The sequence below is a fragment of the Kogia breviceps genome, chromosome 7, assembly GCF_026419965.1.
Source record: "Kogia breviceps isolate mKogBre1 chromosome 7, mKogBre1 haplotype 1, whole genome shotgun sequence".
NCBI lineage: Eukaryota > Metazoa > Chordata > Mammalia > Artiodactyla > Physeteridae > Kogia > Kogia breviceps.
This window is the reverse complement of record NC_081316.1, coordinates 66,274,530-66,295,938: the sequence shown is the minus strand read 5'-3', so window position 1 is coordinate 66,295,938 and position 21,409 is coordinate 66,274,530. Positions and strand designations below refer to the sequence as shown.

Below are 21,409 nucleotides of genomic sequence, written 5' to 3'. Positions count from 1 at the left end.
GATGAGGAGTCATGGAAATGTTTTATGTATGGCTGTGATGATTTCAAAAGCTCGCCAGTACAACAGGACAAAGCTATAGTGAAGCCACACATTCAAATTCTTCCACCTAACAGGAATGTAAATTGGTGCAGCCACTGTGAAAAATAGTATGGAGGTTTCCCAAAAAACTAAAAATAGAACTACCATATGAATAAGCAATTCCACTTCTGGGTATATATGAAAGAAACAAAAACACTAATTCAAAAAGATACATGCATCCCAATGATACCAGCATTATTTACAACTGCCAAGATATGGAAGAAACCTAAGTATCCATCAACAGATGAATGAATAAAGATGATGTTGTACATATACAATGCAATACTATCCAGTCATAAAAAAGAATAAAAGTTTTGCCATTTGCAACAACATGGATGGACTTACGGGTATTATGCTAAGTGAAACAAGTCAGACAGAGAAAGACAAATACTGTATCACTTATACATGGTCTCTAAAAATACGACAAACTAGTGAATATAACAAAAAAGAAACAGACTCACAGATATACAGAACTACTTAGTGGTTACCAGTGAGGAGAGGGAAGTGGGAAGGAGCAATACAGAAGTAGCAGATTAAGAGATATAAACTATTATGTATAAAATATGCAACAAAGATACATTGTACAACACAGGGAATATAGCCAATATTTTATAACTATAAATGGAGATAATCTTTAAAAATTGTGAATCACTGTGTTGTACACCTGTAACTTATATAATATTGTACATTAACTATACTTCAATTAAAAGAAAATGATTACGGCAAGCTCTAAAAAAAAAAATTCTTCCACCTAAGAAAATGATGCTTCTGAATAAAGGAAAGAACCCTCTCTCTGATGAATTACACATAGCATTCATCCCACCACACACCAACTCAGCCACTTCTCTCCTTGTTCACTGCCACTACTCTAGTGCAAACTGTCAATCATTTCTTTTCTGGACGAATGCAACATTTTCCCTCCTGTACCCTACAATATTCTCTACCCAGTAATCTTTTAAAATGTAAACCAGATGTAACTTCCATGCTTCAATGTCCTTTCTTGGCTCTTAGGATAAAAGCTAAACCCTTTACTCTGACCTACAAAGCTCTGAGCGACATGGCTCCCGTCTGCTGTCCAATCTCCCTTTTGGCTCACTATCCTGTGGCAACATTCTGCCCCTTGATGAAGTGAAGCCCATTCTCACTTTAGGGCCTTTGCATGTGCCATTCTTTTCTCTGGAACGATCTTTCCTGTGTTTTTTACTTGGTGGCCTCTTCCTCTCATTCTTCAAATCTCACCTTAAATGTCACCTCCTTAGAGAGACCTTCCCATCTCCTACTTCCTCCCAGGTACTTACTATCACATTGTACCATTTACTTCCTTCCCAGCAGTTTAAAAAAAAATTATTATACATGTGAAATAAATTCATTTATTTATTTAATTTTATTTTTAATTAATTAATTAATTAATTTTATTTTTGGCTACACTGGGTCTTCATTGCTGTGTGTGGGCTCTCTCCAGTTGTGGCAAATGGGGGCTACTCCTTGTTGCGGTGCGCAGGCCTCTCATTACAGTGACTTCTCTGGTTGCGGAGCATGGGCTCTATGTGTGCAGGCCTCAGTAGCCATGGCACGCAGGCTCAGCAGTTGTGGAACACGGGCTTAGTTGCTCCACGGCTTGTGGGATCCTCTGGGACCAGGGCTCGAACCTGTGTCCCCTGCATTGACAAGTGGATTCCCAACCACTGGGAAGCCCCCTTCCTAGCACTTTTGTTGTCCTGGTTTTTTTTGGGTTTTTTTTTGTTGTTGTTGTCCTGTTTTAATATAAGCTGCAAGAGCAAAGATGCTGATTTTCTTGTTCACTGCTATAATCTCAGGGCCAGCCAGTAACACATGCTCCATAAATACTTGACTATCTGAATGTGTATCTACATACCTTGAGGGGGCCAAGTGGAGTCCGACCATTTTCCTGTTGCACTGCAAGCTGGTCACTGAAAGAAAGCAGCTCAGACTGAATGACAGCTCTCAGAGGTAGTGATGCAGATCCAATGACTTCAGGCTGAGAAAAGAAGGAAAGAAAAAGTTTAGGTTAAAGTAAAGAGAAGCCACAGGGGACTTTAGTTGAAGTGACAACATATGATGACTTATAAAGGAATCCATGCTTTATGAAGTCAGTAGCTTTATTTGACTGAGGCAACTCTAAGTGGGAGCCCATATTCTGTCATTTTGGCCTCCCTTCTGGGTTTTACCAATTCTCCCTGGAAGATTAGAGAGGGTTTCATGAGTCACAAAGAGGTCAGAAGATTATCTTTTTCTATTTTTAAGAGTTAGTTCTTACAAAAAATGTTCAACTTCATGCTTAAAAATAAAAAGTACAATTAAGATGATGCAAATGTTTGCCATTAAAGCTGGGAAAATTATAAACATGCCTGATGCTAACAAGGTTATGGAGAAACAGGGGCTGTCATATGCCTGAAGTTGGGAATATAAACTGGCAACATACTTCTGGACAGGAAATTTAGCAATAAATATAAAAAGCTTTTAATATTCATACTCTTTGGCCCAGTAATTTCACTTCTGGAAATTTATACTGAAGAAATAATAAATAATACATAAGAAGCTTATATACAGTGTATATTTTAAAAGTTAACAATGAGAAATAAACATATGTTCAAAATCAGGAATTATTAATTATAGCACATTCCTAGAATGGAAAAATATATAGCTATTAAAATGTTTACTAAAATTTGAAATAATATGAACAATATTCATTATGTTTATTAGAAATAGGATATTAAATTATATATAGTAAATCTTCACATATTTTAAAAATTATGTGGAAAAATTTACATTTTTGCAAAAAATGAATAAAAATCCTCAAGACAATGTTAAATTAAAAAGAAAGCAGGATAAAAATTGCATATAAAATTATCCTAATACTTTCAAAGATTTACATATATAATATATTCATTTGAAAAAGATAAAAGAGATACACATAAATATTAACAATAGTTATTTCTTGGTGATGAGATTATAGGTGATTTTTGTGTTTTAAAAATATTTTTCTATTAAAAACATGTATAATTCTTCTATAATTAGAAAAAAGCCTTAACTATGTGATTCAATGCAAATATACTGAAATGCTTATAGAGGTTGTCTTCAGGTTGTGAAATTATGTTTTTCCTTCTCTTCTTATTTTGCTATATTTTCCAAAATGAACATGTATTATTTAGATCTCCTGAAAATACAAACAAAAAGAAAACAAGATGCATTCCTCATACTATCCATACCAAAGAGGAGGTCAAAGATTATAAAAGCTACTCTTTTAATTGAAGGAAGTAAAAACTGCTCATGACATAGTTTGATTTCTGTTGTACCAGGTGCAAGTGGATTTTATAAACTTGGAATTAGCTGATAAAACTGCTACCCACATTATATTATTTTGGATATGGGATGGATAACTTATGTATTCTGTCTGAAAAAAGAAAGTAGAGCCTCAAATTAAGGCTACTATCCTGTATCAATCCAAACAACCCTCCGTAGCAGGGAGCATAGTAAAGAGGTTAAGAACTTAGGATCTAAAGACTTGGGACAGAGTCCTGGCTTTGTCTTTTATTAGCTTGGGTGATCTTAGACAAGTTACTTCACTAAATCTTGTTTTTTTTTCATCTGTAGATTGAAGATAATAGGTATGTAATTCACAAATTGTTTTAATGATTAAATTTGATAGTGTTGTTCACAGAGCCTTTAGCATAATATCTAGCCTATAACAAATATCAAATAGAAATTTAAAATTATAATAATAAACAATAATCATAAGTATTAATATCATTTGAACCTGGAGAATTTCCTAGTTTAGGTAGGAATATAATTTTAAGTATGCTCCAAATCCCTAGTGTGAATAAATGGTAAGGCAAAGGTCAAAATCACTTGAAGTACCTTTAACTGTGGGGTTTTCTTTGTGTAAATTTGGAAAGTAAGATTGGAATTCCACCAGTGTTCTATCATTGGGCCACCAAACTGTACTGGAAACACAGATCTCTGCTGGAATTTCACCACTGTAAGGAGAACCAGACACATAAGCACATGTCACACCAGCCAACTAGAGCCATCTCATCAATCCATGCCTTGACACCACCCACCTCCCTTTCAAATCTAACTAAGATCTCTTTCAGGAATCCAGTCAGTGTAATTTCACAAAAGTGTTAGGGTTATTAAGACTGAAGGAACAGAGACAAAGAGAAAATCCTGGGTACAGCACAGAGAAGATAAGCAGGGCAATGTTGCTCTGCTTTGCTATGAGAAATGAATGTCATTTCATTCATTTAGGAGCACAGGACATGTAAAGAGACATACCATACACTTCACTGGGTGTAAGGTATGACTAGTGTTTTTTAAAAGACAAGTTGATAGGTAATGTAATGAAAGAAGGGGACTGGCTGGATGTGGGACAATGAGGGATAAATGAAGAGAAGAACTGAGTCAAAAACTGTAATAATGAAAATGAGTTTATTTTCTGGCTGAAGACTAGGGGACTTTTCCTGTCACACTTGTACAAGGTTCTAAGTACTGATCTTAGTTTGCAGTGTTAGGCAGAACAGAGTCTGTCTTTTCATAGATGGAAAGGAAGGCGTTTCTGCTGTAATAGCAAGTGTAAATGGGATAAAGTGATGGTAGTATCTGAGTCTGTGCTCACTGCTATGCGGATTTAACAGGTTTAAAAAAAATAGGAATTTGGGGCTACAATCATTTGATATGAATAAGTTCTGTTACTTACTAATGAACCACTTCAGCCACAATTTATCACCTGTAAAAGGATCTTCCAGTCCATTCACTTCTAGACCCTTAAAATGGATCTGAAGAACCCATGCAAAGAGGCCGAGTTACAGAATCCACTATCTCTGATATTCATTCACACTGCCCATTTGACCTACTGATCTCTATCCTTGCCATCTTACTTCTTGACTCTTTTTCTTTTGGTACTCATGGACAGGATCTGGGTCTTGCTATCTGGATCCATCCACAGGAACTGTGAACAAAAGGTCTGGGCCCAGCAAGCGTACACCCACTAGACCAGTTTACCTGCTTATCCCACCATGGAAAGAGAAGTAAGACAACACCTACACCTCAGTGGTGTCCTGAGAGGATGAACTGAGGTAACAGATAAAAGAGCACTTTAAAACACTATAAAATCTTTTATGTACAAACAGAACTGTATTTCAACCTGGTGCTACTCAGATTTCTTCTTACTACTTAAGTATGTTTTGGTACTATATTATTGTATTTGTCATATAATTCTCTGTTTCTTAAGCTCATTTTTTTTAAAAGTAAGTTAAGGTAATAATGGAAGAAGAAATTCATGTAAATAAACTGCTAACAATATGCCAAAGGAGACTTTTTTAAAGTGTTGGAAGGGATCCTGAAAATAACTTGTCCATTCCATATTATTGTTAAGAGAGGCCCAGAGATGAAAAGTCGTTGTGTCTAGGGTCACACAATTAAGTGTGTGGTAGAACTAGAACTCTTCCAATTCCTGGCTTGATGCTTATTCCACATGTCCCATACTATCTTTCTCAGAAGGACAAAGGGAGAACTCAATCGCTGTGGCCAATAATAATAATAATGCATGAGAAGCAATATAGATGAAGAGCTCACGATTTTGAATCAAAAAGGTTCTAGTTCTACCATAAACCAGTTGTGTTATCTTAGACAAGTTACTTAAGATTTATGCCTCAGCTTCCTCTTTCTTCATCTGTGTGTGTGTGTGTGTATGTTTTAAAGGATTATGTGATTAATATATATAAAACACTGAGTAGAGTTCTTGACACATAATTTAGTGCCCAATAAATGTGAGCTAGTATTAGTTACATACGACTTTAGAGTTTAATGCTTTACATTCATTATCCCATTTGACTGTCCATTAAGCCCCTGTGTAATACAGGCAGTCCTTGCTTTGCAGATACTATGTTAACTGAAACTCGTGCATATCAGAACCGTGTCCTTGCTGTACCTCAGTTTTACAGATGGGGAATTTGAGGCTCAGAGAAGTTTTAAGGAACTCATAAATGTCCTGTAGGTAGAAGGAGGTAGAGGGGGAAGACCTGACAAAAGAATCCAACATTTTCTTTGCATTGTGGTTTGATAAAAACAGTTTAATTGCATTAAAGCTCCTCAAACACATTGACTTCAGCCTGCAGAATCAAGTATACATTCTCGAATGCTTTTAACAAACCTCCAGAGCGCCTTCTGTTGCTATCGATAATTTAAGCATACAGAAAATAAAAATATGAAAAATTTTAAATGCCCTAATTCTTCCTTATGGTGATGGGAAAAGTGAAACAATGTACTCTAGTAATGTACTCTAGTGCTGGATATACTCACATCAAGTGAGAAATGATACATGTGCAAGATTATTCACTGAAGCACTGTCTTTAATAGAGAAATATTGAAAACAACTTAAATATTAAAAGTTGAAAATATTACAGTAAGTCCAAAAAGCCAGTCACAAATATCACATATTATATGATTCCATTTATATGAAATGTCCAGGATGGGAAAATTGAGAGAGACAGAAAGTAGATTAAGAGTTGCTTAGGGCTTCCCTGGTGGCGCAGTGGTTGAGAATCCGCCTGCCGATGCAGGAGACACGGGTTCGTGCCCTGGTCCGGGAGGATCCCACATGCCGCGGAGCAACTAAGCCCGTGAGCCATGGCCGCCAGGCCTGTGCGTCCGGAGCCTGTGCTCCGCAACGGGAGAGGCCACAACAGTGAGAGGCCCGCGTACCACAAAAAAAAAAAAAAAAAAAAAAAAAAAAAAAAAAAAAAAAGAGTTGCTTAGTGAAAGGGGGCAAAGAGAGAATTGAGGAAAGAATGCTAATAAGTACGGGATTTCTTTTAAGGGGGATGAAAATGTTCTAAAATTAGATTGCAGTGATGGTTACACAACCTATGAATATATTAAAAACCATTGAGTTGTATACTTCAAATGGGTGAATTGTATGGTATGTGAATTATACCTTGATAAAGCTATTTTTAAAAAGGGAAGAAAAGAAAAACGTCAATAGTTGAGAGAACATGATATAAGCATCAGGAGTTCTGAGTTACAGTTTCAGCTATGTCACTGCCTTTCTGCCTTGCATCAGAAGAGTTATAGCACCTCTGGACCAGTTTCCTCACTTGTAAAGTAAAGGAATTAGATTCACTTCAAAATTCTTTCTGCCTCTAAGATTCTATGATAATACAGGAGTATATGAATAATTAGGGATTCAAGAATTCTTCCAAAGCCAAAATATCTAAGGAGCAGAAATCAAGTTCTCTCTTACTTCCATCTGTAATTTTACTGGATGCGAGTCGAACGACCTCAGTGATCAAAGCTGTCTTTGTCAATCCATTTTTGGAAAAGCCCACAGGAAAGTGATATTCCACAAAGAAGGTGCTAAAAAATCAAAATAAGAAAAGTAATTTAAAAACAAACCAAATAATAAACCTATTCTCTCTCTGATAAATCCTACATATCTTTCAAGGCCCTATTTTTAGAACCTCAGGTCCTCAGAGGACCGACCTGCTCTTTTCAAAGCCTTCACCAGCCTTGCGTTCCCACAGCACTTTTCATATAAAACATCTCTTTTGGCCTCTAAAGCCCTATTATATTGGGTTGGCCAAAGAGTTCATTCGGGCTCTTCTGTAACATCTTACAAAAACCTGTAAGAACTTTCTGGCCAACCCAACAGACAGCTATCTATCTATCTATCTATCTGTTTATTTAAACATCTTTATTGGAGTATAATTGCTTTACAATGGTGTGTTAGTTTCTGCTTTACAACAAAGTGGATCAGTTATACATATACATATGTTCCCATATCTCTTCCCTCTTGCATCTCCCTCCCTCCCACCGTCCCTATCCCACCCCTCCAGGTCACAAACCACCTAGCTGATCTCCCTGTGCCATGTGACTGCTTCCCACTAGCTATCCACCCTACGTGTGCTAGTGTATATATGTCCATGCCACTCTCTCACTTCATCACAGCTTACCCTTCCCCCCTCCCCATATCCTCAAGTCAGTCATTTAAATGTTTCTCTCTCCTGCTGACTGTAAGGCATGGAAGAATGGAGCCTGGGTCTTAATTTTGTTTATTCTCATACTTTTAATGCTTGGGACCTAGTGGGGGATTCAGTACATTTTTGTTGATTGAATGAAGCATATGAAAACACTTTACAAATCATAAAGTACTATGTAATTATTTATTATTACTACCAGACACACTTTCTAGAAATGTCAAATTTAGTTTTCCCATGTTAGAGACATACCGTTTTTTTGTTGTCAGCTTATGTGGTCTCCCAGGAAAGCTTTTTTTGCCAGGGGTTTCCTGAGGACTATCTGGAGGAACTCCCATTGTTTCGATGATGATTCTGACTGAATGTGTTCTACCCAGAAGGGCCAGTCTATCCACACTTAGTGTCATCACTTGGGAATCTTCTGGGGTTTCTGATAGCATCTGTTGTTCAATCAAGTTTCTGAAAGGAGTTCATATAGACAGTGAGGCAGATCGTCAGAAGCCAAATATGAAACGATCTAGTTGGTACAGGCAAGAGGAGGAAGGAGGAAGGGCAGCAGGCATCATAATTCACAAGTTATCAAGGATTGGGAAATGGCTTTAATCATCATAATTCTGGTCCTAATCTACATGAAAGAAATCTCAAAAAATGTAAAAACAGGGACTTCCCTGGTGGTCCAGTGGTTAAGACTCCATGCTCCCAATGCAGAGGACCCACATTTGATCCCTGGTTAGGGAACTAGATCCTGCATGCCGCAATGAAAGATCCCACACAAAGATCCTACATGCGGCAACAAAGATCCCATGTGCCACAACTAAGACCCAGGCAGCCAAAAAAAAAAAAGTAAAAACATTCTTGTAATCCAAAGGCTTATTATATCCACACAAGTACAGAAACTGACACAACAGAATTAGGTTTTCAACAAGGGATACAGACTTTACTTCAGTTATTTACTACTTTAATATAACTACTACCATCACTTTTGTGTATTCCTTTTCATTTGCTTTCTTTTTTTTTTTTTGCGGTACTAGGGCCTCTCACTGTTGTGGCCTCTCCCGTTGTGGAGCACAGGCTCTGGATGTGCAGGCTCAGCGGCCATGGCTCACGGGCCAAGCTGCTCCGCGGCATGTGGGATCTTCCCGGACCAGGGCACGAACCCGTGGTCCCCTGCATCAGCAGGCGGACTCCCAACCACTGCACCACCAGGGAAGCCCCATTTGCTTTCTTTATGCATATTTTCTACGTTAAGTGTAACAGAGCACACGTACAACTTAGAATTCTGCTTTCTCCCTTAACTATTTTATCACATCCATCTTTTCATGTTACTGCATGTTTAAGGACTGCAATACTTAATGAGTTATTGTAATTCAACCAGTCTGACAGTGTTGGCAAACACAGGTGATTTCACTTGAAGAGATCTTGTGAAAATAATCTTCCTTTGCTTTTGACTCTAAACAAGCATTCATAAAGAGGCTCACCTATTTTTCTTGCTGATCGCCTTCTTCTTCAACTTATGATCATTTGACTCTAGAACCTTAGAAGATCTGGCAAGAGCTTTTGACTGGCTCATTTTTTTAGAAGGGACAACATCATCATCTCCACTGAAAACATCACTGACACTGGTATCAGATTTCTATGGGGGAAGAAACAGAGAGGCACTAAAAGATAACTGCTTTGGGGATAGTGGTAATGAAAACATTTCTCTAAAAGTAGTAATCAAAAGAGATAACTGACACCAGGGAGATAATCCTGTTTCTCCTGGCTATACAAAAATAATATGAAGTTCACAAAAATAACCTACAAGTTCAGTTCAAAGAAAATAAATGAAAATAGATTCTTCTTTCGAATTCTCAATAATAATAACCACTATTTACTGACTGCCTTCTATGTATCTGGTACTATGTTAAATGCTGCATGTGTATTTCTAATACTTAGTACATTCCTGTAAGGTGTCCCCATCTCAATTTTTACAAGTGAGAAAATGAAAGCTGAGAGAAGTTACGTAGCTTTGTTTATGATTCACAGCTGTAAATAGTAAAGGCAGATCTTGATCTCCATGAGTTCCAAAGCCTGTATTTCTACCACAGTTTGAGGGAAAATGATGGCACAATATCACCTAACTATATGGGTGCAAAGATTCGACTTTTTTTCAGCACTCTATACTCCTAATGATTCATTCTGCTTTTAATCTTGCTAAGATGAACTGTTTATTATACATCACAAATTTTCGTAATGGCAGAACTGGTGGGTAAACCCCCTGTAATTTTATTGTGAGAAAAGGCAGCTGAAATTGACTAATCAGCTCTAACACAAATGCAAAATAAGAAGACAGCGTTACACTTATTTGGCTCCAATGTTTAAAAAAGCTTGCTGTTATAAATGCAGGAGACCAATCCAAAGTAGTTTTAAGCTTATCACCTCCAACTCCCTTTTTTCAGCATCTCAGGGTGTATAACATATTGACCTGTCATAAGGGTAACAAATTAATAGTTAAATAGGCATGATAAGAATGTCCTTCTAGGAGGCAATGCAACTTTTCCAAGGTGAAATTACAAAGCTTTTTGCTCTTCATTTTTTCTTTGTTAAGTGGCAGCTTCTAAAAATGGTTTTGACAAGGTGATCAAAAGCTAAGATGGGTCCACAGCCTGAAGAAAATTAGAGTAAATATAAACCAGGTTGTTCAAAAGCTCATCATTTTAGGAAACAAAACCACAAGGTAATGCTGAATTTCTAAGCTGTGGATGTTATTCAATATTAAGAACATTAAACACTGACCCCAGGGAAGGACATGAGCATTCTAACTCCTTGGTCTTCCCAGTGCCTCAAGGCCAATTGGTTCACTCCTTCTCCCAGTAAACAAACATTTTCTAAAATTATTTTGTTCAGATAGCATGGGGGATTACTTAGTACCATTCACACATTCATTCATTTATTCACTAAGAATTCACTGAGTACTCAAATTCTATCAGGCCTTTGTTTTACAGGTAATAAAAAGATAATGAAGACATGTTTTTGTTCATGAGGAACTGTATCATACAACATAAGGGCTATAAGAGAGGTATGTGCAGGATACTGTGGACATTCAGGCAACAAACTCTGCTTAGAGGAGTCTGGGATGGTTTCTTCATAGAGGTGATAAGTTGATTTTTAAAGAATGAAGAGAAGTTTACCAGATGTATAAGGGCATTTCAACATTTAAAGTAGAAGGATCAGTATGAGCAAGAGATATGGGGATGGAAAAAGCTAGACTGTGGAGTGGTGAGACAATCAGTATGACTGGAGTCTCCAGTGGTTACAGGGCAAAAGTGAGAGATGAGGTTAGGGAGGTTAAGTCAAGATCAGATTCTAATGCTATGCTCAAGACTTAGGAGATGGTGTGGTCTAGTGGGAACAACATGGGCTTTTTGCCAGACAGACTAGGGTAAGAATTCTAGTTCTGCCTAATTACTAGTAATTAATATCTCTAAGCTTTCATTTCATGATATGTAAAAGAGATAACACTATCTCATGGGGCTAGTAAAAGAATTAAATGAAATAATGAACTTAAAACATTTGGCACAGTACTTAATAACAGGTAACGTAAATTCCCTGGCACACAGAAAATGTGTACTAGAGAAAAGAGAAAGTTCCCTTTCTCTTTTCTCCTACAGGTAACACAGTATCAGCGATGACTTTTAAGGTAGAAAGTCATGAAATCCTAACAATTCACAGTATCTTTTAAGTCCATCTCATCCTTTCCAATCCCACTGCTGCCACTCTCATTCTGGCATGCTCGCTCTCACTCTCGCTCTCTCTCGCTCTCTCTCTCTCTCTCTCTCTCTCTCTCTCACACCTCCAATAACCCAATGGCTTCCTATCTGCTCCCATTATTCTCCCCTCAGTTGACCTCCTACGTCATTGCCAGATTAACATTCCTAGAACACTATTTCAGTCATGTCATTTCCTCCTCACTCGACATTCAAACGCTGTTACAGACTGCTTGCGATGCACTAGCCTGCCCCGTCAATGTCTCTTCCACACGAATTCTTACCCAATCAAATTAGATGCCTTGTAGTACACAAACTGCTTCTCTAAACAGGTCATTCTTTCTATTCCTATTTCATATCGTTTATCTCTCTGAACACTACTTTTCAAGTCTCAGTTAAAATCCCTTATCCCTCATGATGCTCCTTCCTGACCATCGCATGTAAAAGTCCTCCCTGCTTCTTCTGCACCCTGGTCACCCTCATTGCTTTTCTACTGAGCTGGTATAAACTACACTGTATTTCAGGTATCTTTGCTGACCTGGAGAAAAAGAAAATAGGGAATATGACAGCAATCTTCACAAATATGATTATTTGTGCAACAGTGAATGAACTCATTTTGTATACACTCTAGAAGAGCTAAACCAATGAATAGAACATATGGCTTGACATAAGAAAGAACTTTGAAAATGCTAAAACTGCCTAAAAAGAGAATGTTCTGTCTTAAGGGTCAGTAGAGGTATTTGTCCACCATGAGTAGAGGTGTTTCTGGAACACCTGTATCTGAAAAGATACCAGTCAAGGGTGGTTATGAGGGTATACCTACATTAGCTCTTCCTTGAAAGAGCTCTTAGGAAGCCATATAATATATTAAGATTATAGGCTTTGGAATCAGGTAAACTTGAATTTGAATCCTGGCTCTAACACTTACTTGCTACAATGTGTCCTTGGACAAAATAATTAATCTTAGTAGGCTTATCTCCTCATCTGTAAAATGAGGATAATACTCTCCTCTTCAGATTGTGATTATAATTAAATAAAGTATGTAAAATGGATAGCTTTCTGTCTGGCAAGTGGTAACATGCCTACACCCACTAATATTATTAATAATCTTGTTCTCCAATTCCTTAAGTTTCAGATTCAGTGACTTACAGGTGCTGTGTAAAACAAGTTCTCCAGGAGACTCTGGTCATACTGAGGGTCACTGGGCTCACTGCTGCAATACACATCACTCCCAGGAGATGGGGAATCTGGAGGAGAGCCTAGCCCGTCCCAGTAACGACCTTGGGATAATTCGGCACTGCAGAGATAAGAAAAACAAAGCAGGACTTTAAGAGAGGTTTCAGCTGAGCTTTTTTTAATTAAACGTTCTGAAGTTCTAAACATGGAAGAAAATATGTTAAACAGAAGACTTACATTAAACAGAAGATTATCTGATAAATAGTTTCATATTATATTCCCCCTCCTCTGGGGTGTCAACAGCTAGCATTCAAAAAATACACTACTGACAGTGATTGTGATCTCATTCATTTATTTAACAAACATTTTACTGGGTAACTATTATGTGCCAGGCATGGTGTTAGGTCCTGAATGCTACAGAGATGGCTAACCTAACTTGTTCTACTCTTGTTCTGCTTATGGTCTAGTAGGGAGGAAAAAAGGCAAAGAATTAACTATAATTCAATGAGTTAAATGTTATATACTGTTTTTGTGAAGAATGGCTAATTCATAAATATGCTTTCCTCTATTAAGCAAAAATATGTGTATTTAGGTTAATTATGGCAAGTTTAGTTCTATGTGGGATAGAGAAGTAAGTAAAACAGATACTCTACTTATAGAGTTTGTAAACTAATAAGAAACAAGCATACAAATACGTGTATATTTCATTCATTTTTGTTTCACCTATAGTAACTAGCACTTAATGAACATCTGTAAATGAACTTACTGATTCTTAATGAACATGTTATTCATAATAAAAACAATATTTATTAAATACTTAATATGTACCAAACACTGTGCTAACCATTTCAATTATTCCTTCAACTTTGCTTCCCTTTCAAGCTAGCTACTATACTTTTTTCTCCTTCTGTAGTTTCCCAATAATACGTGATCACTACCTTCAAATTAGATTGTGTTCCTATAATTCTTGGAACAAAGAAATGCTCAACAAATAGATGCTCAGTAAATGTTCCTTTCTTCACCTTTCCTTAATCTATAGCAGAGTTTCTCAACCTTAGCACTACTGACATATTGGGTCAGGTAATTCATTGTCACTGGGAGCTACCTGTGCATTTTGGATCCCTGGACCCTACTCATCAGAAGCCAGTAGCACTCCTCCAGGTGTGACAACCCAAGTATGTCCAGACATTACCAAATGTCTCATGGGGTGGGGGTAGGGGAGAACTGCCCTCCAGTTGAGAACCACTGATCTATAGTAATCTCTCTCTCAAAGGTCAAGAACAACTTCCTAACTGCCAAAATCCAACTAACAACTTCCCAATCCACACAGCTTCTATGCAGCTTGAGAGCACTGTTCCTTTTTGAAGCTCTACTTCTTGGTATTCTACACAATTCTCATTTGCCACTTATGGTTCCCCTTCCCAACCCCCTCCCAAGCACCCCCCAACCAGTTGCTTTTCTCTCCTCTTTGCACACCCTTAAATTTATGAATTCTGTTCAGTATATAGTCCTCTACCCTTCCCCCCACCCCAAATTAACGTTTCTTTGAATTTATTCTTCTGTCTTTGACACAGAAAAAGGCATACCATTTCCCACCATGCAATATTTAGGACATACTTATAACCAGAAACTGGGAGAGATCAGAGATATTTTGCACAGGCCAGAGGCCTGGGGTTCCTGTTGGGAGGGCAGGAGATATAAAAGTAAAAGAAAAAGGGGGGGTGGGGAGGGGTTGGAATTTGCCTGTATTCTTTGGCTACAAGACAAGTCCATTCTCGGAACTTCCTTCTTTTTCTTTTTAATCATGTTTTAAACAAAGAACACATGTACCTATTTTATATTTTTATTAAAAAAACTTTATTTATTTTGGCTACACCGGGTCTTAGTCTGCAGCATGTGGACTTCTTTGTTGTGGCATGCACACAGGATCTAGTTCCCCAACCAAGGATTGAACCCAGGGCCCCTGCATTGGGAGCCCTGAGTCTTACCCACTGGACCACCAAGAAGTCCCTACACCTACCTATTTTAAAAGTCAAATAGGACTACCAAGACATAATGAAAATCAGTAGCTGCCTGCCTCCTTAGAATCACTTTCAACTCCTTAAGATGTTTCTTCTGGTATTTAGCTTCATATTTCTAAGTAACACATGTGTACTGCTATTTTCTGATTTTTCACTTTTCTAAATGATTTATGGACTTCCTAGCATGAAAAATGAAGGATCCACTCTCTTATACCATTATTCTTGGAAACAGATCTCCCTTTCCCTCATCTTCTCAATTTATATTACAATTTTTTGTTGTTAATCTTCAGGGGTAACATCATATCAGAGCCAAGTATAATTTACTATACTTTCTTTACAACTTCTAGATTTCCTTGTTTTAATAACTGTCTTAACTTTCATTTACTTAGTTTTCTACATGCCTATTACTATTTCATTATTGAACTCTCCAAGAGAACAGACAGATTTCTTCTCATTCTGCTTAAACACAGGAGAAATGTGTTTCCACCTACCCTTTCCCCTGCTTAGAAATATCCCTACTGAAGCCGTGTCCTGCTTCCATAAGAAGTGTTTGCTCTCTAAATATGACACAGGACATAAAGCTCCTTTTCTCTTTCTTCTCTGTTACATCCCCTACTTCTTGGACTCCATGCCTTGCTCTTTATTCCTATATTCTCTTTGTTGTAGAGAATACCCTATGGTTCCCTGAGAACTAGTGCAAGAGAGGCAATCTTTCAAGTCCCTGCATGTATGAAGATTTTTTTACTCTACCCTCACACATGATTGATTGGAAACAATTTGAGGTCAAAAATTAAGAATTTTCAGAATTCTGAGACTTTCCTCGTGGTCCAGTGGGTAAGACTCCATGCATGCTCCCAGTGCTGGGGGCCTGGGTTCAATCCCTGGTTGAGGAACTAGATCCCACATGTGTGCCGCAACTAAGAGTTTGCATGCCGCAACTAAGAAGTCCACATGCTGCAACTAAACATTCTGCAACGAAGATCCCGCAGGCCACAACAAAGATCCCACGTGCCTCAACTAAGATCTGGCGCAGCCTAAACAAACAAAAATTTAAAAATAAATAAATATTTTTTTTAAAAAAAGAATTCTCCACTGTCTTCCATGGAGCTGGTAGAAAAGTCTTTTGTGTGTGTGTGTTTTTTTTTTTTTTTTTTTTTTTTTTTAGGTATGTGGGCCTCTCACTGCTGTGGCCTCTCCCGTTGTGGAGCACAGGCTCCAGATGCGCAGGCTCAGCAGCCATGGCTCACGGGCCCAGCTGCTCCGCGGCATGTGGGATCTTCCCGGACCGGGGCACGAACCCCCGTCCCCTGCATCGGCAGGCGGACTCCCAACCACTGCGCCACCAGGGAAGCCCTAGAAAAGTCTTTTTTTATTTCCGGCTTTATTAAGATATAATTGACAAATAAAATTGTAACATATTAAAAGTGTACAATTGATGACTTGATATACATTGTGAAAGAATTCCTCTCATTGAGTTAATTAATGCATCTATCACCTCACATATTTCCTTTCCCCTTCTTTCTTCCTTCCTTTCTTTCCCTTTTTATTTTGTTGTGATAACAATTTAAGTTCTACTCCCTCAGTAAATTTCAGTTAGGCAATACAGTTATCACCTATAGTCACATTATAACTAGATCCTCAGACCTTATTATTCTTATAACTGAAAATTTGTACCATTTTACCAACCCCTCCCTATTTTCTCCAACCCCTAGAAACCACTTTTTGACAATGTTTCAATAAATTTGACTTTATCTCTGATTCCACATATAAGTGATACCATGTAGTATTTCTCTGTCTGGCTTATTTCGCTTAGCATAATGCTCTCCTGGTTCATACATGTTGTCACAAATGACAGGATTTCCTTCTTTTTTTAAAAAAATTAATTATTTATTTTTGACTGAGTTGGGTCTTCGTTTCTGTGCGAGGGCTTTCTCTAGTTGTGGCAAGCGGGGGCCACTCTTCATCGCGGCGTGTGGGGCTCTCACTATCGCAGCCTCTCTTGTAGTGGAGCACAGGCTCCAGACGTGCAGGCTCAGTAGTTGTGGCTCACGGGCCTAGTTGCTCCATGGCATATGGCATCTTCCCAGACCAGGGCTCGAACCCGTGTCCCCTGCATTAGCAGGCAGATTCTCAACCACTGCGTGACCAGGGAAGCCCTCCTTCTTTTTTAAGGCTGAATAATATTCATTCCATATTTTCTTGATCCATTCATCCACTGATAGACACTTAGGTTGTTTCCATACCTTGGCTATTATGTATAATGCTGCAATGAACGTGGGAGTACAAATATCTCATCAAGATAATGATTTCAAGCAACCTAAATGTCCATCAACAGAGGAATAGATAAAGATGTGGTACATATATACAAGGGAATATTACTCAGCCATAAAAAGGAATGAATAATGCCATCTGCAGTGACATGGGTGGACCTAGAGATTGTCATATAGAGTGAAGTAAGTCAGAAAGAGAACGCCAAACATCGTATAATATTGCTTATATGTGGCATCTAGAAAAACGGTTCAGATGAACTTATTTGCAAATCAGAAACAGAGTTACAGAATAGAAAATAAACTTATGGGCTTCCCTGGGGGCACAATGGTTGAGAGTCTGCCTGCCAATGCAGGGGATGTGGGTTCGTGCCCCGGTCCAGGAGGATCCCACATGCCACGGAGTGGCTAGGTCCGTGAGCCATGGCCGCTGAGCCTGCGCGTCCAGAGCCCGTGCTCTGCAACGGGACAGGCCACAACAATAAGAGGCCCGCGTACCGCAAAAAAAAAAAAAAAAAAAAGGGGGGGGGGGCTTCCCTGGTGGCGCAGTGGTTGAGAATCCGCCTGCCGATGCAGGGGACACAGGTTCGTGCCCTGGTCTGGGAAGATCCCACATGCCGCAGAGCAGCTGGACCCGTGAGCCATGGCCGCTTATCCGCAACAGTGAGAGGCCCATGTACCACAAAAAAAAAAAAAAAAAAAAAAAAAAAGAAAATAAACTTATAGCTACCAAGGGGGGGTGGGGGAGTGGGATGAATCAGGAGACTGGATTGACATACATACACTGCTATATATACAACAGATAATTAATGAGAACCTACTGTATAGCACAGGGAGCTCTACTCAATGCTCTGTGGTGACCTAAATGAGAAGGAAATCTATACAACAGTGGTTATATGTATATATATAACTAATTCACTTTGCTGTACAGCAGAAACTAACACAACATTGTAAAGCAACTATACTCCAACAATGAAAAAAGATGAACAACAAGGACCTACTATATAGCACAGGGAGCTCTATTCAACTCTGTAATAACCTATATGGGAAAAGAATCTGAAAAAGAACAGATCTATGTATATGTATAACAAAACCACTGCTGTACACCTGAAACACAACATTGTAAATCAGCTATACTCCAATATAAAATAATGCTTTTTAAAATTTCAAAACAAAAACAATGATTTCATTTCCTTTGTATATACAACCAGAATTGGGATTGCTGGGTCATATGGCAGTTCTATTCTTTTTTTTTTTTTTTTTTTTCTTTTCTTTTTTTTTTTTGTGGTACACAGGCCTCTCACTGCTGTGGCCTCTCCCATTGCGGAGCACAGGCTCCGGACACGCAGGCTCAGCAACTATAACTCACAGGCCTAGCCGCTCCGCAGCACGTGGGATCTTGCGGGACCAGGGCATGAACCCGCGTCCCCTGCATTGGCAGGTGGACTCTCAACCACTGCGCCACCAGGGAAGCCCTGCAGTTCTGTTCTTAATTTCTGGAGGAACCTCCATACTGTTTTCCATATTGACAATACCAGTTTACATTCCCACAGACAGTGTACAGGGTTTTCTTTCTCTCCAAATTCTCACCAGCATTTGTTATCTCTTTTCTTTTTGTAACAGACATCTTAATAGGTGTGAAGTGATATCTCATTATGGTTTTGATGTGCAGTTCCCTGATGATTAATGATGTTGAGCATATTTTCTTGTACCTCTTGGCCATTTGTATGTCTTCTTTGGAAAAAAGGTCTATTTAGGTCCTTTGCCCAATTTTTAATTGGCTGTTTGTTTGTTGTTGTTTTTATATAGTGTTGTATAAGTTCCTTGGATATTAACCCCATATCAGATATGTGGTTTGCAAATATTTTCTGTCTTTGCATTTTGTTGATGATTTTCTTTGCTGTGTTTTAGTTTCATGTGGTCCCACTTACTTATTTTTGCTTTTGTTCCCTTTGATTTTGGTGTCAAGTCCAAAAAATTATTAACAAGACCATTGTCAAACAGCTTACCCCCCTATGTTTTCTTTCAGGAGTTTTATGGTTCCAGGACTATGCTCAAGTCTTTAATCCATTTTGAGTTGATTTCTGTGTACAGTGTAAAACAGTGTCCAGTTTCATTCTTTTTTTTTTTTCATTTATTTTTTAATTTTTTTATTCAAACAGAAAGTCACAAAAATTACAATCATCCTCATCAGTTCACTCATGTAATTAATTTTTTTATCTTGATCTTTTGTTAGCACTATTATGAATTCATCAGTTTTCCATTAGAGTTCTGAAAATGCTTACTCATTCAGTTCACCAGTATAGTCGGTTACCAGAAACCTGTGCTTGTCACAGTCTTTTCCATGAATTCCTTGAAGATGAAACCCTTTTATAGGAACATTTTTGCAAAAGCATGAGAGTACACCCAGAACTCTCTGTAAATGACAAAAGACTTAAAAAATGACCACGGTTAAAGACTTGATGAAAGTTCATAATAATGCAATTGACGAGGAAATTTAGTCATTTCTGAGATATACATTTTAAAATAATAACTAGAATTATGACTTATAACATTATACCAGAACATATAAGACTTTTAGGTATTTCATGTAATGTCTGAAACATTTATATTAACATATTTCCATACAAATAACCCAAAGAAAGTTTAGTTGTTTTTTTGTTTTTTGTTTTTAAATTTATTTTTTTAAACAGCAGATTCTTATTAGTCATCCATTTTATACACATCAGTGTATACATGTCAATCCCAATCACCAAATTCATCACACCACCATCCCGATCCCCTGCGGCTTTCTCCCTTTGGTGTCCATACGTTTGTTCTCTACATCTGTGTCTCAACTTCTGCACTGCAAACTGGTTCATCTGTACCATTTTTTTAGGTTTCACATACATGTGTTAATATACGATATTTGTCTTTCTCTTTCTGACTTACTTCACTCTGTATGACAGTCTCTAGATCCATCAATGTCTTGACAAATGACCCAATTTCGTTCCATTTTATGGCTGAGTAATATTCCATTGTATATATATACCCCATCTTCTTTATCCATTCGTCTGTCAATGGGCATTTAGGTTGCTTCCATGACCTGGCTATTGTAAAGAGTGCTGCAAAGAACATTGGGGTGCATGTGTCTTTTTGAATTATGGTTTTCTCTGGGTATATGCCCAGTAGTGGGATTGCTGGGTCATATGGTAATTCTATTTTTAGTTTTTTAAGGAACCTCCATATGGTTCTCCATAGTGGCTGTATCAATTTACATTCCCACCAACAGTGCAAGAGGGTTCTCTTTTCTCCACACCCTCTCCAGCATTTGTTGTTTGTAGATTTTCTGATGATGCCCATTCTAAGTGGTGTGAGGTGACACCTCACTGTAGTTTTGATTTGCATTTCTCTAATAATTAGTGATGTTGAGCAGCTTTTCATGTGCTTCTTGGCCATCTGTATGTCTTCTTTGGAGAAAGGTCTATTTAGCTCTTCTGCCCATTTTTGGATTGGGTTGTTTGTTTTTTTAATATTGAGCTGCATAAGCTGTTTATATATTTTGGAGATTAATCCTTTGTCCATTGATTCATTTGCAAATATTTTCTCTCATTCTGAGGGTTGTCTTTTCATCTTGTTTATGGTTTCCTTTGCTGTGCAAAAGCTTTTAAGTTTCATTAGGTCCCATTTGTTTATTTTTGTTTTTATTTCGATTACTCTAGGAGGTGGATCAAAAAAGATCTTGCTATAATTTATGTCAAAGAGTGTTATTCTTATGTTTTCCTCTAAGAGTTTTATAGTGTCCAGTCTTACATTTAGGTCTCAAATCCATTTTGAGTTTATTTTTGTGTATGGTGTTAGAGTGTTATAATTTCATTCTTTTACATGTAGCTGTCCAGTTTTCCCAGCACCACTTATTGAAGAGACTGTCTTTTCTCCATTGTATATCCTTGCCTCCTTTGTCATACATTAGTCGGCCATAGGTGTGTGGATTTATCTCTGGGCTTTCTATCTTGTTCCACTGTTCTGTTTCCGTTTTTCTGCCAGTACCATATTGTCATGATTACTGTAGCTTTGTAGTATAGTCTGAAGTCAGGGAGTCTGATTCTTCCAGCTCCATTTTTTTCCCTCAAGACTGCTTTGGCTAT

General features: G+C 38.0%; 1 protein-coding gene across 5 annotated transcripts in view; it reads right to left on the bottom strand.

The window, feature by feature from the left end:
• The window catches only part of C2CD3 (C2 domain containing 3 centriole elongation regulator), a 125,446-nt gene that overhangs the window by 72,345 nt on the left and 31,692 nt on the right, over positions 1–21,409 (bottom strand). For all 5 annotated transcript variants that reach the window (XM_059070793.2, XM_059070790.2, XM_067038532.1 and 2 more), the window contains 6 exons: positions 12,968–13,115; positions 9,551–9,705; positions 8,325–8,531; positions 7,340–7,452; positions 3,958–4,076; positions 1,955–2,077 (listed from right to left, as the gene is read on the bottom strand). In XM_059070793.2, coding sequence (XP_058926776.1) covers positions 1,955–2,077; positions 3,958–4,076; positions 7,340–7,452; positions 8,325–8,531; positions 9,551–9,705; positions 12,968–13,115 — 865 coding nt within the window. The remainder of the gene's footprint in view (positions 1–1,954; positions 2,078–3,957; positions 4,077–7,339; positions 7,453–8,324; positions 8,532–9,550; positions 9,706–12,967; positions 13,116–21,409) is intronic.